Below are 13,239 nucleotides of genomic sequence, written 5' to 3' on the forward strand. Positions count from 1 at the left end.
AGCCCTAACCCCTAACCCTGACCCTAACCCCTGACCCTAACCCCTAACCCCTAACCCTGACCCTAACCCTGACCCTAGCCCTAACCCCTAACCCCTGACCCAAACCCTGACCCTGACCCTAGCCCTAACCCCTAACCCCTAACCCTGACCCTGACCCTAACCCCTAACCCCTAACCCCTAACCCTGACCCTAACCCTGACCCTGACCCTAACCCCTAACCCCTAACCCTGACCCTAACCCTGACCCTGAGCCTAGCCCTAACCCCTAACCCTGACCCTGACCCCTAACCCTAACCCTATTTCTAGCCCTAACCCCTGACCCCTAACCCCTGACCCTAACCCTGACCCTAACCCCTGACCCTGACCCTAACCCTGACCCTGACCCTAGCCCATAATCAGGATCTGTCCTTTCATGCAGCGTGTGCATGTTGGGGAACCGGACTCTGCAGAACCACAACTTTGACCGGTGCCTGAAGACTGAGGTGGTGGCTAACGTGAGCGTGACCACCCGGCTGTGGTCGCTGTTCTGCGACGGCCCCGAGCTCAACGCCACCTGCAACGACTATTTTGCCAACAACAACTTGACGCTCATGCAGGGAATTCCTGGACTGAGGAGCAGAGTCATCTCAGGTGAGGACGACCTTCCAACGACACGTGGAAGGAACCTGGTTGTGGTGAGGTAGAGAAGCTCTGGTGTCACCTCAGATGTTGTCTTGACGTGCAGAGAACATGTGGTCCCAGTACGGCCCGCGGGCCATGCTGGTGGCTCACGGGGAGCTGCCCTCGGTTGGGGGCAGCGATGCTGCCGAGGACATCAAAATGCCCTACGTCGTCAACGACATCGCTACTTTCTTCACGTTGTTGGTCGGCATTTACTTCCCATCTGTCACTGGTGAGTATTCGTTTCCGGAGAAGCCGGAACGTCGCAGGTTGGATCATCTTGTCCTGTCACCGACCCCTCAGGCATAATGGCCGGTTCAAACCGGTCAGGTGACCTGCGGGACGCCCAGAAGTCTATTCCTGTTGGGACCATCCTGGCTATCGTGACCACCTCCATCATCTGTATCCTTGTAGCCTGGCAGCTGCCTATGACTACACAGACACAGAGATACAGACCCAGAGATACAGACACAGATACAGAGACACAGACCCAGAGATACAGACCCAGAGATACAGACACAGACCCAGAGATACAGACACAGAGATACAGATAGAGATACAGACCCAGAGATACAGACACAGACCCAGAGATACAGATACAGAGATACAGAGACACAGACCCAGAGATACAGACCCAGAGATACAGACCCAGAGATACAGACCCAGAGATACAGACACAGACCCAGAGATACAGACACAGACCCAGAGATACAGATAGAGATACAGATAGAGATACAGTCACAGACACAGAGATACAGACCCAGAGATACAGACCAGAGATACAGACACAGATACAGAGATACAGACAGAGATACAGACACAGACCCAGAGATACAGACAGAGACCCAGATACAGAGACACAGACGCTGAACCACTGGATGGTCTGACATAAAGACGTCCTGAGCTCTGCCACAGACATGACCTGCGTGGTTCTGTTTGGTGCCTGCATCGAGGGAGTTCTGCTCCGAGACAAGTAAGAACCAGGAGCTCCGTGGACGAGCTACTGACGCCTCCGGGATTCTTTTGGATGATTTCTGCTTCAGATGTATTTATTAACACGCCTGCATGTTCATCATCGGGCTTATTAGGGCTAACCCTGACCCTGACCCTGACCCTAACCCTGACCCTGACCCTAACCCTGACCCTGACCCTAACCCTGACCCCTAACCCTCTAACCCCTGACCCTAACCCTCTAACCCTAACCCTCTAACCTCTGACCCTAACCCTGACCTCTAACCCTAGCCCTAACCCCTGACCCTAGCCCTAACCCCTGACCCCTAACCCTCTAACCCTAGCCCTAACCCCTGATCCCTAACCTGACCCTAACCCCTAACCCCTGACCCCTAACCCTGACCCTCTAACCTCTGACCCTGACCCTAACCCTCTAACCCTAGCCCTAACCCCTGACCCCTAACCCTCTAACCCTAGCCCTAACCCCTAACCCCTGACCCTAACCCTCTAACCTCTGACCCTAACCCTGACCCCTAACCCTCTAACCTCTGACCCTAACCCTCTAACCCTAGCCCTGACCCTAACCCCTAACCCTCTAACCCTAGCCCTAACCCCTAACCCCTGACCCTAACCCTCTAACCTCTGACCCTAACCCTGACCCCTAACCCTGACCCTCTAACCTCTGACCCTAACCCTCTAACCCTAGCCCTAACCCTGACCCTAACCCTGACCCCTAACCCTCTAACCCTAGCCCTGACCCCTAACCCTGACCCTAACCCTGACCCTAACCCTGACCCTGACCCTGACTCTAACCCTAGCCCTAACCCTGACGCTTGGAGGTATTTGGAGGTCAAAGGCACCTGTACGTTCCAGGTTTGGTGACTCGGTGAAGGGGAACCTTGTGATCGGGACCCTGTCCTGGCCGTCTCCCTGGGTCATTGTGATCGGATCCTTCTTCTCCTGCTGTGGAGCAGGACTGCAGAGTCTGACCGGCGCCCCCCGCCTGCTGCAGGCCATCGCCCGCGACGGCATCGTGCCCTTCCTGCAGGTTGGGGCCGTTGTTCCATCCAGGTCTTCTTCTCCATCAGACGTGTTTCACAGGCAGCGCTTTGTGTGTTTTAGGTGTTCGGTCATGGCAAAGCTAACGGAGAGCCCACCTGGGCTCTGCTGCTGACCGCCGCCATCTGTGAGATCGGAATCCTCATCGCCTCTCTGGACGCGGTTGCTCCCATTCTCTCCATGTCAGTTTTCCACCCACGAACTGGATGAAACCGGTCTGGTCAGATGAGACGATGAGCTCAGGGTTGTGTTTGTTGTCTTGCAGGTTTTTTCTCATGTGTTACCTGTTTGTTAACCTGGCGTGTGCCGTCCAGACGCTGCTGCGCACGCCCAACTGGCGGCCGCGCTTCCGATACTACCACTGGTGAGGGCTCCTCTCGTTAGCATCACGGCCTGTTAGCATCACCGGCCTGTTAGCATCACGGCCTGTTAGCATCACGGCCTGTTAGCATCACGGTCTGTTAGCATCACGGCCTGTTAGCATCACGGTCTGTTAGCATCACCCGTCTGTTAGCATCACCGGAAGGTTGACGTGTTTTGTAGCGCTGACGGAACGCTCGTTAGTTTTGGACACTTTAAAAATGTAAAGAAACAGTCGCTAGGATAGAATCCCGAACCAGGAAGAGGTTCCTCCACCTCACAAACCTTCTGGAATTGCTGAACTGTACTTTTGATCTTGGTGCTCCTGTGAAAGATCAAAGACAAAGAAATGTATGGTCAATGTTGGCTTTACCCAGAGGAAGTGAGTTGACCTCACTTCCTCTGGGTAAAGCTCATAAACCGGTTCGGACCGGTTGGCTCCCTTCAGAGGTTGACGAGGTCAAAGCCCGATGATGTCGGCGGACTTTAGCCACCTCCCAAGTGTGTCCCCCAAAGCTCTTTGGCTCCTTTTCCCGTCAGGACTCTGTCTTTCCTGGGAATGAGCTTGTGTCTGGCTCTGATGTTCATCTCCTCCTGGTACTACGCCATCGTGGCCATGGCCATCGCCAGCTGCATCTACAAGTACATCGAGTACAGAGGGTGAGCCCACCTCGCCTGACCCTGACCCTGACCCTGACCCTAACCCTGACCCTGACCTGACCCTAACCCTAACCCTGACCCTGACCCTGACCCTGACCCTGACCCTAACCCTGACCCTGACCCTGACCCTGTCTCAGTCTCAGTCTCAGTCTCAGTCTCATCTCTCCTGGTCTGTTCTCCGTGTGAGTCCAGGGCCGAGAAGGAGTGGGGAGACGGGATCCGCGGTCTGTCGCTCAACGCAGCGCGCTTTGCTCTGATTCGCCTGGAGGAGGCGCCACCGCACACCAAGAACTGGAGGTACTGAAGAGAGTGCACGTGTGGGGGCTCAGGTGCACGTGTGGGGGCTCAGGTGCACGTGTGGGGGCTCAGGTGCCGGAGGTTACGTCAGCAGCCCGGAGAGGACTTCCTCTCCAGGAGGGGACTTCCTCTCCAGGAGAGGACTTCCTGTCCAGGAGGGGACTTCCTGTCCAGGAGGGGACTTCCTGTCCAGGAGGGGACTTCCTCTCCAGGAGGGGACTTCCTCTCCAGGAGGGGACTTCCTGTCCAGGAGGGGACTTCCTCTCCAGGAGAGGACTTCCTGTCCAGGAGGGGACTTCCTGTCCAGCACGTCTTTCTAAGCTGTGTTTACTCTAAATGGATCAATTCTTCAGGACCTCCAAGTTAACCAAGTTAACCAAGTTAACCAAGTGGTCCTTGGCTCTGGAAGCTCACGGGCTGATGCAGTGTCGTCTGCTGACCATGTTTGATTCAGACTGATGATCGTGAAGCTCCTCCAGAGCGTCTGAGTAACGTCCCATCTGAAGGTTCTTGGTGCTGTTGGTGCCTGCAGGCCTCAGCTGTTGGTCCTCCTCAACATGGACTCAGAACAAGTGGTGAAGCACCCTCGTCTGCTGTCCTTCACCACGCAGCTGAAGGCAGGAAAGGGGTTAACCATCGTGGGGAACATCTTGGAGGGGACGTATCTGACCAAGGAGGCCGAGGCCAAGAAGGCCGAGCAGGTACAGGAGGAACCGTTGTCATCCTAAACCTCTGAGTAACCGAGTCAAGCCGAGACTCCGTATTTGGGGATTTAAAGCGAGCTCCCAGCTCCCATCCCTCAACGTGGCCTCAGATCTTTTATGTACGTTGATATATGATGAGATTGAGCAGGAGAGCCCTGGAGACGAGCCTGTGTGTGTCTCTGTGTCCAGAACATCAAAACCTCCATGGCTGCGGAGCGGACCAAAGGCTTCTGCCACGTTGTGGTGTCCTCCAACCTCAGAGACGGCTTCTCCCACCTCATCCAGTCGGCAGGGCTGGGAGGGATGAAGCACAACACGGTCCTCATGGCCTGGCCCGGGAACTGGAGGCAGTCCAGCGACGCCCGGTCCTGGAGGAACTTCATAGGTGCCTGATGCTAATTATGTCCCTGCACATGTGTGATGAGGCCTTTGGTTAGGGTTAGGTTAGGGTTAGGGTTAGGGTTAGGGTTGGGTTAGGGTTAGGGTTAGGGTTAGGGTTGGGTTAGGGTAAGGTTTGGGTTAGGGTTGGGTTAGGGCTAGGGTTAGGTTTGGGTTAGGGTTGGGTTAGGATTAGGGTTGGGCTAGGGCTAGGGTTAGGTTTGGGTTAGGGTTGGGTTAGGGTTGGGTTAGGGTTAGGGTTGGGTTAGGGCTAGGGTTGGGTTAGGGTTGGGTTAGGGTTGGGTTAGGGCTAGGGTTAGGGTTGGGTTAGGGTTAGGGTTGGTTAGGGTTGGGCTAGGGTTAGGGTTGGGTTAGGGTTAGGGTTGGGTTAGGGCCAGGGCTAGGGTTGGGTTAGGGCCAGGGCTAGGGTTGGGTTAGGGTTGGGTTAGGGTTGGGTTAGGGTTGGGTTAGGTTAGGGTTGGGTTAGGTTGGGTTAGGGTTAGGGTAGGGTTGGGTTAGGTTAGGGTTAGGGTTAGGGTTGGGTTAGGGTTAGGGTTGGGTTAGGGTTAAGGTTAGGGTTGGGTTAGGGTTAGGGTGGGTTAGGGTTAGGGTTAGGTTTGGGTTAGGGTCAGGTTAGGGTTAGGGTTAGGGTTAGGGTTGGGTTAAGGTTAGGGTTGGGTTAGGGTTAGGGTTGGGTTAGGGTTAGGGTTGGTTAGGGTTAGGGTTGGGTTAGGGCTAGGGTTAGGGTTGGGTTAGGGTCAGGGTCAGGGTTAGGCAGGAAGCCCACCTTCAGAGTTGGGAAAGGTCACCACCATCAGGCCTGCTCAGAGTAACGTTCCTCAACCCTTCATGCAGAGACGGTGCGGGAGACCACAACCGCTCACCAGGCTTTGCTGGTGGCCAAGAACGTGGACAGTTTCCCAGGCAACCAGGACCGGCTGGCTGAGGGCACCATCGACGTGTGGTGGGTGGTCCACGACGGAGGCCTGCTGATGCTGCTGCCCTTTCTCCTCCGCCAACACAAGGTCGGCGTCTCCTGCTGTTCTCCCGGCGCGTCTCGTTTTCCCGTCCCTTCATCTGTGTCTTCGCATCCACAAGGTCTGGAGAAAGTGTAAGATGAGGATCTTCACGGTGGCCCAGATGGATGACAACAGCATCCAGATGAAGAAAGACCTCCAGATGTTCCTCTACCACCTGCGGCTGGATGCAGAAGTGGAAGTTGTGGAAATGGTGCGTTCCCAGGGAAACCGCTGTCTACGGGCGGCAGGTGGCCCCTCGAAGCATGAGACCTTCATGGTCCAGGGGGGGGGCGGTTGATGAGCATCTCCTCAGCGTGGCAGCGCCTCAACCTGCGCTCTCGCGCCCCCTGGTGGCCGTAAAGACCGGGTTTGGGTTTGGGTGAGTTGGAGCTCTTACGGGACTTTTCCTGGACTTGTGTCTGCAGCACGACAACGACATATCGGCCTTCACCTACGAGAAGACGCTGGTGATGGAGCAGAGGTCCCAGATGCTGAAGCAGATGCAGCTGTCCAGGACGGAGAGGGAGAGGGAGGTAATGTGGCCGCCGCCCACGCCGCCGCCCCCCGGCGCTCCTCGCCACCTTATGAACACGTGAACACATGAACACGTGAACACATGAACACGTGAACACATGAACACATGAACACGTAAACACATGAACACGTGAACACCTGAACACGTGAACACATAAACACATGAACACGTGAACACATAAACACATGAACACGTGAACACATGAACACGTGAACACATAAACACATGAACACGTGAACACATGAACACGTGAACACATAAACACATGAACACGTAAACACATAAACACATGAACACGTAAACACATGAACACGTGAACACCTGAACACGTGAACACATGAACGCTGTCTGTTCCTCTGACTGAATGTGCTCATCTTTCTCCCCGTGCTCTCATCACAACGCACCTAATTAATATGTTACAGGTCAGATTATTGCCAATATCCAACGCGCTCCCTCAGTTCTGGTTGATCACGCAGTAGATCACTGGGAGGGTCAGGGTTAGGGCTAGGTTAGGGCTAGGGCTAGGGTTAGGGTCAGGGTTAGGGCTAGGGTTAGGGTCAGGGTCAGGGTTAGGGCTAGGTTAGGGTTAGGGCTAGGGTTAGGGTCAGGGTCAGGGCTAGGGTCAGGGTCAGGGTCAGGGTCAGGGCTAGGGCTAGGGTTAGGGCTAGGGTCAGGGTTAGGGCTAGGGTTAGGGTCAGGGTCAGGGCTAGGGTCAGGGTTAGGGTCAGGGCTAGGGCTAGGGTTAGGGCTAGGGTTAGGGTTAGGGTCAGGGTCAGGGCTAGGGTTAGGGTCAGGGTCAGGGCTAGGGTTAGGGCTAGGGTAGGGTTAGGGTCAGGGCTAGGGTTAGGGTTAGGGTCAGGGTCAGGGTCAGGGTTAGGGCTAGGGTTAGGGTTAGGCTAGGGTCAGGGTTAGGGTCAGGGTCAGGGCTAGGGTTAGGGCTAGGGCTAGGGTTAGAGTTAGGGTCAGGGTTAGGGTCAGGGTCAGGGTTAGGGTCAGGGTCAGGGTTAGGGTCAGGGTCAGGGCTAGGGTTAGGGCTAGGGCTAGGGTTAGGGTCAGGGTCAGGGTTAGGGCTAGGGTCAGGGTCAGGGTCAGGTTAGGGCTAGGGTCAGGGTCAGGGTCAGGGTTCGGGCTATCTTAGTGACAGTGGCCTCCTGCTGTGTGGAACGCTCTTGTTCACCTCCCGACCTCTTCCCACCTCGTTAATGTTCAGATTCAGAGTATCACTGATGAATCGCGTAGCTCCATCCGGAGGAAGAACCCGGGCGCCGGCCTCAGCCGACAGTCGTCGCTGATGGACGACACTCAGGAGGATGAGGTAGCCCCCTACTCACCCTCCCAGCCCCTCGCTGTCGCCCCCCAGGCTGGTGGTTACAAAGCTGAAGCTCTGGACGCCATCTTAGGCTGAGAGTTCCCAAAGAACTCCAAATCTGGAATCTAATTGGTTGAAGAGAATAACTTTTGTGGCCTATTGAGAGGCCGAGCTCCCATCTGTCCTCTGGTGGTGTAACGTGCGTTAGCTCCCCGTCATGATGCTAACGGCTGCTCCAGCATCACAGTCCAGACGGGAGCTGCAGCCACAGCCTGGATGGAGCCAACTTTGTGAACCGACTGCCTGTTCCCGACTGCCTGTTCCCGGCTGCCTGTTCCCGGCTGCCCTATCCCGGCTGCCTTTTCCCGGCTGCCTGTTCCCGACTGTCTGTTCCCGGCTGCCTTTTCCCGGCTGCCTGTTCCCGGCTGCCTTTTCCCGGCTGCCCTATCCCGGCTGCCTGTTCCCGGCTGCCTGTTCCCGGCTGCCCTATCCCGGCTGCCTGTTCCCGGCTGCATTTCCCGGCTGCCCTATCCCGGCTGCCTGTTCCCGGCTGCCTTTTCCCGGCTGCCCTATCCCGGCTGCCTGTTCCCGGCTGCCTTTTCCCGGCTGCCTGTTCCCGGCTGCCTTTTCCCAGTCCGCCCTCTTCCCCTGGGAAGATTGCACTGTATTGTCTCAGAAATCTGGACCACTGTTTTCCCCACTGCAGCTTCATCCTAAATGTTAGCATGCTATGCTAACAGAGGTGGCGTGGCAGTCTGGGGATGAAGCCGCTGTGCACGTGGCTGTGCACAGCCACGTGCACAGCCACGTGCACAGCCACGTGCACAGCCACGTGCACAGCCACGTGCACAGCCACGTGCACAGCGACATACAGGTGCAACCCTTCTCCATGTTAGACAATACTGTGCCCTCGTTAGCATCTTTAGCCTGCATCGCGTGCACGTGTCCGACGCTGCTGCGCTCAACACTCAGGCGGCCGATGGCTTCACGCCGGCGTGGGCATAAAGATAAAAGTGCATCAGAAATCCGTGTTTTCAGCGTAAAACAGAGCGGGATCAGTTTCCCCTGAAGCTGCTGTGATGTTTAGCATGATGAGGATCCACTGGTCTGACTGGTGAGTGACAGCGGCGCCGCTCAGCTGTAGAACCCGGGACGTGCTCACAGGCTGGTTCTGCTGTCCTGTTTGGACATTCTGTCCTGCCCTCGCCCCCCTTCCAAGGCTTAGTTGTTGTTGTTGTTGTTGTTGTTGTTGTTTGCGAGCCTCACCGTAGCAGCCCTCCCTCCCGTGCTAACCCCGCTAACGTAGCCCCGCCTCTGTGCCTCAGGCCCAGCTCATCCACGACAGGAACACGGCGTCGCACGCCGCCGTGGCTGAGAAGGCCGACGGCGAGCCGGAGCGGGTCCACATGACCTGGACCAAGGACAAGCTCTTCTCAGAACGCATCCGCAGCCGAGAGGCCAGCGCCAGCGTGGCGATCCGGGACCTGTTCAACATGAAGCCGTGAGTGCGCAGTGGGGAATTCCCCCTTTCCTTTGACACCCAACACTTCGTTTGTTGGCTTTTGTGCTGAAAAACTGAGTTAGAAAAGTTAAAGAAGAAAAAAGGTTTGACACGAACATTTAGACGGGTCAGAAATGAGACCAGATTCTATTTTTAGTTTTGGACATGGGGGTGCACACAAAGAGGGTTGATCCAAGGAGAGCTGGATACGCTAGCGCTCCGCCGTTATTCCGGTATTCCGGTATTCCGTGTTGGCCCCCGTGGGGTCCCACAGCTGCTGGTGGATCCTGCCGCTCCCTAAAACATCCGCTCTAACGCGTTGGTTTCATCGGGGATATTTTGGGCGACTGCGTGACGCATGCCCCCAGCATGTGCCACCACTAACCTCCTCACCTCCTCAGGACCTCCTGGGCCCACACAGGTGCGTCCCGGCCCACCTGTGTGGGCCCAGGTGGTCCCGGTGCCCGGGTGGTGTCGGGTGTGATGGGAGCTGATCCATCTAAGCCTGTTCTGTTGTTCTGTCCTCTTGTCCTTGCAGAGAGTGGGAGAGTCTGTAAGTGGCCTTCAGTCTCGTGTCTGTGCTCCTCTAGATGTTCGGCTCCTCCGGCTCTGCTGGCTGCAGCTCCAGTCTCCTCCCCGCATGCAAATATGGGCCGGGTTCTGGTCCGGCCCGGCCCGAAGCTTGAACCAGCCTGATTAAACACAGTGGGCAGACTGAGGCAGACGGCCTGTGGTCATCACAATGATCATAACAGTAATAATGATGATTATAATGAGGATCATGTTACTAATAACAATGGTATTAATAGTGATAATAACGACGATAATAACGACCATAATGATTCAATCGGTGTCCAACAAACAGCCCGTCTCAAATCGACCATGTTGGCTTCAGAAATGCTGCTCCGCTGCGTTAGCATGCTGCTCCGCTGCGTTAGCATGCTGCTCCGCTGCGTTAGCATGCTGCTCCGCTGCTTTCTTAACTCTGCTTGTAGCTTAAAGGAAATTCTGCCCGTTTGGTCGTAGGAACCCAAATGTAATAATGGTAATAGAAATGTAATAATGGTAATAGAAATGTAATAATGGTAATAGAAATGTAATAATGGTAATAGAAATGTAATAAGCCTGTAGGTCCTGTAGAACGTTGATATTATTGATATTGTTGTTGTTAATAATAATAATTCCCCAATAATAGCGGCCCTAGTTGAGCTTTGATCCGCCAGAACCACCTGTAACTGCTGTCCCACCTCCTTACGCTGCACCAGGAACCAGTCGAACGTCCGCCGGATGCACACGGCTGTGAAGCTGAACGAGGTGGTGGTCAACAAGTCCCAGGGGGCCCAGCTGGTCCTGCTCAACATGCCGGGACCCCCGAAGAACAGGGGAGGAGACGAAAACTGTATCCTTAAGCCGGGACCAGCCCGGGACCGGCCCAGGACCGGCCCGGGAACCATACTGGGGTCAGACGGAGAGTTGATGTGGTGTTTCAGGAAGGGGGTCGTGTTCTTCACCTTGACGGTATCTCCAGACATGGAGTTCCTCGAAGTCCTCATGGAGGGTCTGAACCGGGTCCTCCTGGTCCGGGGCGGGGGCCGCGAAGTCATCACCATTTATTCTTAAAGAAGGGAAAAGCTCCACCTGCTGCCACTGACCTCGGGCGTTTTTGGAGAAGAAGCCCGGTTTGAGTAGATGTTCCTGTTCTTAATTTGAGGGTTGGGAGGTGGGAGCACTTGTGATGAGCACAGGTGTGAAGGATCAGCAGTGGTGAGGAGGACGGGTGTGAGCCCGCTGGGCCACCGTAGTCCAGCGCCTGGCTGGGACGCATAGAGACACTTGATTTTCTTCATTTATCTGGACAGCTGCTCACACGTTCTCGCTACGTTCCCGCTACGTTGTCGCTACATTGTCGCTACGTTCCCGCTACGTTGTCGCTACGTTGTCACTACGTTCTCGCTACGTTCTCGCTACGTTCTCGCTACGTTCCCGCTACGTTGTCGCTACGTTGTCGCTACATTGTCGCTACGTTCCCGCTACGTTGTTGCTACGTTGTCACTACGTTCTCGCTACGTTCCCGCTACGTTCTCGCTACGTTCCCGCTACGTTCTCGCTACGTTCCCGCTACGTTCTCGCTGCGTTTTCGCTATGTTCTCGCTACGCGACGAGTGCAAGTGAAGCGTTTAGTGGGTCGTCTTGTTTTCCCGACGTGTTTACTGGACCTGAGAAGTTAGAGAGATTTGATGTTTGACCCAGCTAGCATGATCATATCATTGAGGTTAGCTATATAGCGCGAGCAGCGCCGCTTTATGCTAACGTCAGGGCTGTGTGACAGCGTGAAGTAGATGATGAATAACTGCTGGTGTTTTTCAGACATGATCTTGAACTGGTCTTGACTGTGTAAATCCTCCCAGAGATTCAAAACTTTGCACAACAGAATGTTTCTGCACTTGTTCCAATCATCCATTAGCTGCTTTTAGCTCCCAACGGTCACTAATTTCACTCTCGATGTTGTTTTTATAAACGCTGGCGAAGCGTTAACGTCGTCGTAACCTGTTGAGTCGGACAAAAGTGCCAAACCCAGAAGGAAAGTCTGTGAAGGGGCTGCGGCTGCGTCTGCTCCCGGCCCGTTTCCGCGTGGGCCCGTTTCCGCGTGGGCCCGTTTCCACGTGGGCCCGTTTCCACGTGGGCCCGTTTCCCGTGGGCCCGTTTCCCGTGGGCCCGTTTCCACGTGGGCCCGTTTCCACGTGGGCCCGTTTCCACGTGGGCCCGTGCTAAGGTGCCGTGCTAAGGTGCCCGTGCTGAGGTGCCCGTGCTGAGGTGCCCGTGCTAAGGTGCCCGTGCTAAGGTGCCCGTGCTGAGGTGCCCGTGCTGAGGTGCCCGTGCTGAGGTGCCCGTGCTGAGGTGCCCGTGCTACGGTGCCCGTGGCGGCGCCTCCACAGACTTGGGCTCAGTAGCTGCGCGGCGTTGCGTCTCCTCGCCGCTTGGTCACCCTGCAGCGCTGCAACAGGTGCTGCGTCACGCTTTGCTTCAGTCGTCCATATTTGCCTGTGTCAGTGTATCGTTATCGTGTTTGTGACATCATTAATGGCCCTTCGGTTGTTTTAAACGTTCAGTTGTTTAGTGTTATTTAGTGACCTTTGTGGGAGGAGCCAGACAGGACACAGGCGGACGCATCATTTCAGGTAGCTGGGAGCTGACTTAACATGCACAAGTTTGACTTTTAAAGGAAAATACAAAGACATAAGGATGATTTTAAGGAATTGAAACAATGTACAGGTGGAAATACTTCCCTTATCTGGTTCCTGTTAGCAGCATAATCTCCGTGTGTGTAGACGTTGGTTAGAAGAAGGTGAGCACTGATGTTGGAGGCCACTGGAGATGATCTACCTCAAACTGTCACTGAGGCTTGGAGACGTGGAGTCACGTCTTCTCTGAGACCATGTTCATGAAAGGAAGCAGAACCTTCAGAGAGCAGCAGACTGGTGTGTTTGTTTGTGGGGGGACTTTTGGGCTGCGCACCCTAAACGCTAGCAGTTAGCTCAGCCATTTAGCATCTTTAGCATCTCCTGAGGGAGGTCATGGCTAGAAAGAGATCAGGTTTAGACGCGTGCGTGTGTGTGTGTGTGTGCGTGTGTGTGTGTGTGTTGTGTGTGTGTGTGTGTGTGCGTGTGTGTGTGTGTTCTGCTGCTGTTTCTGAAGCAGGCCAGGTGTGCTCACATGTAGATGAAGGTAGCCATATAATTGTATCGTGCCTCTGAGTAATTATTAAAAAATGCTGAAATAAATGAACGAATGCAGTCGTGTCCTTCT

At 55.1% G+C, this 13,239-nt stretch overlaps 1 protein-coding gene across 34 annotated transcripts in view; it reads left to right on the forward strand.

Annotated features, from left to right (window-relative positions):
* Positions 1-13,218, forward strand: part of slc12a7b (solute carrier family 12 member 7b) — a 38,468-nt gene extending 25,250 nt beyond the window's left edge. For 4 of the 34 annotated variants that reach the window (XM_057013116.1, XM_057013145.1, XM_057013150.1 and 1 more), the window contains 20 exons: positions 418-629; positions 724-891; positions 963-1,061; positions 1,575-1,632; positions 2,484-2,658; positions 2,733-2,851; positions 2,935-3,033; positions 3,570-3,689; positions 3,882-3,986; positions 4,519-4,687; positions 4,880-5,075; positions 5,924-6,093; positions 6,167-6,298; positions 6,513-6,620; positions 7,833-7,937; positions 9,257-9,432; positions 9,971-9,985; positions 10,698-10,831; positions 10,961-12,173; positions 12,219-13,218. In XM_057013116.1, coding sequence (XP_056869096.1) covers positions 418-629; positions 724-891; positions 963-1,061; positions 1,575-1,632; positions 2,484-2,658; positions 2,733-2,851; positions 2,935-3,033; positions 3,570-3,689; positions 3,882-3,986; positions 4,519-4,687; positions 4,880-5,075; positions 5,924-6,093; positions 6,167-6,298; positions 6,513-6,620; positions 7,833-7,937; positions 9,257-9,432; positions 9,971-9,985; positions 10,698-10,831; positions 10,961-11,052 — 2,452 coding nt within the window. In that variant the 3' untranslated portion in view covers positions 11,053-12,173; positions 12,219-13,218. Of the gene's footprint in view, positions 1-417; positions 630-723; positions 892-962; positions 1,062-1,574; positions 1,633-2,483; positions 2,659-2,732; positions 2,852-2,934; positions 3,034-3,569; positions 3,690-3,881; positions 3,987-4,518; positions 4,688-4,879; positions 5,076-5,923; positions 6,094-6,166; positions 6,299-6,512; positions 6,621-7,832; positions 7,938-9,256; positions 9,437-9,970; positions 9,986-10,697; positions 10,832-10,960 lie in introns of those variants that run through there. The other 30 variants (XM_057013131.1, XM_057013134.1, XM_057013133.1 and 27 more) reach the window with 30 other exon arrangements.
* Positions 13,219-13,239: the final 21 nt, after the last annotated feature.

Source organism: Takifugu flavidus, chromosome 17, assembly GCF_003711565.1.
Source record: "Takifugu flavidus isolate HTHZ2018 chromosome 17, ASM371156v2, whole genome shotgun sequence".
In the NCBI taxonomy this organism is placed as follows: domain Eukaryota; kingdom Metazoa; phylum Chordata; class Actinopteri; order Tetraodontiformes; family Tetraodontidae; genus Takifugu; species Takifugu flavidus.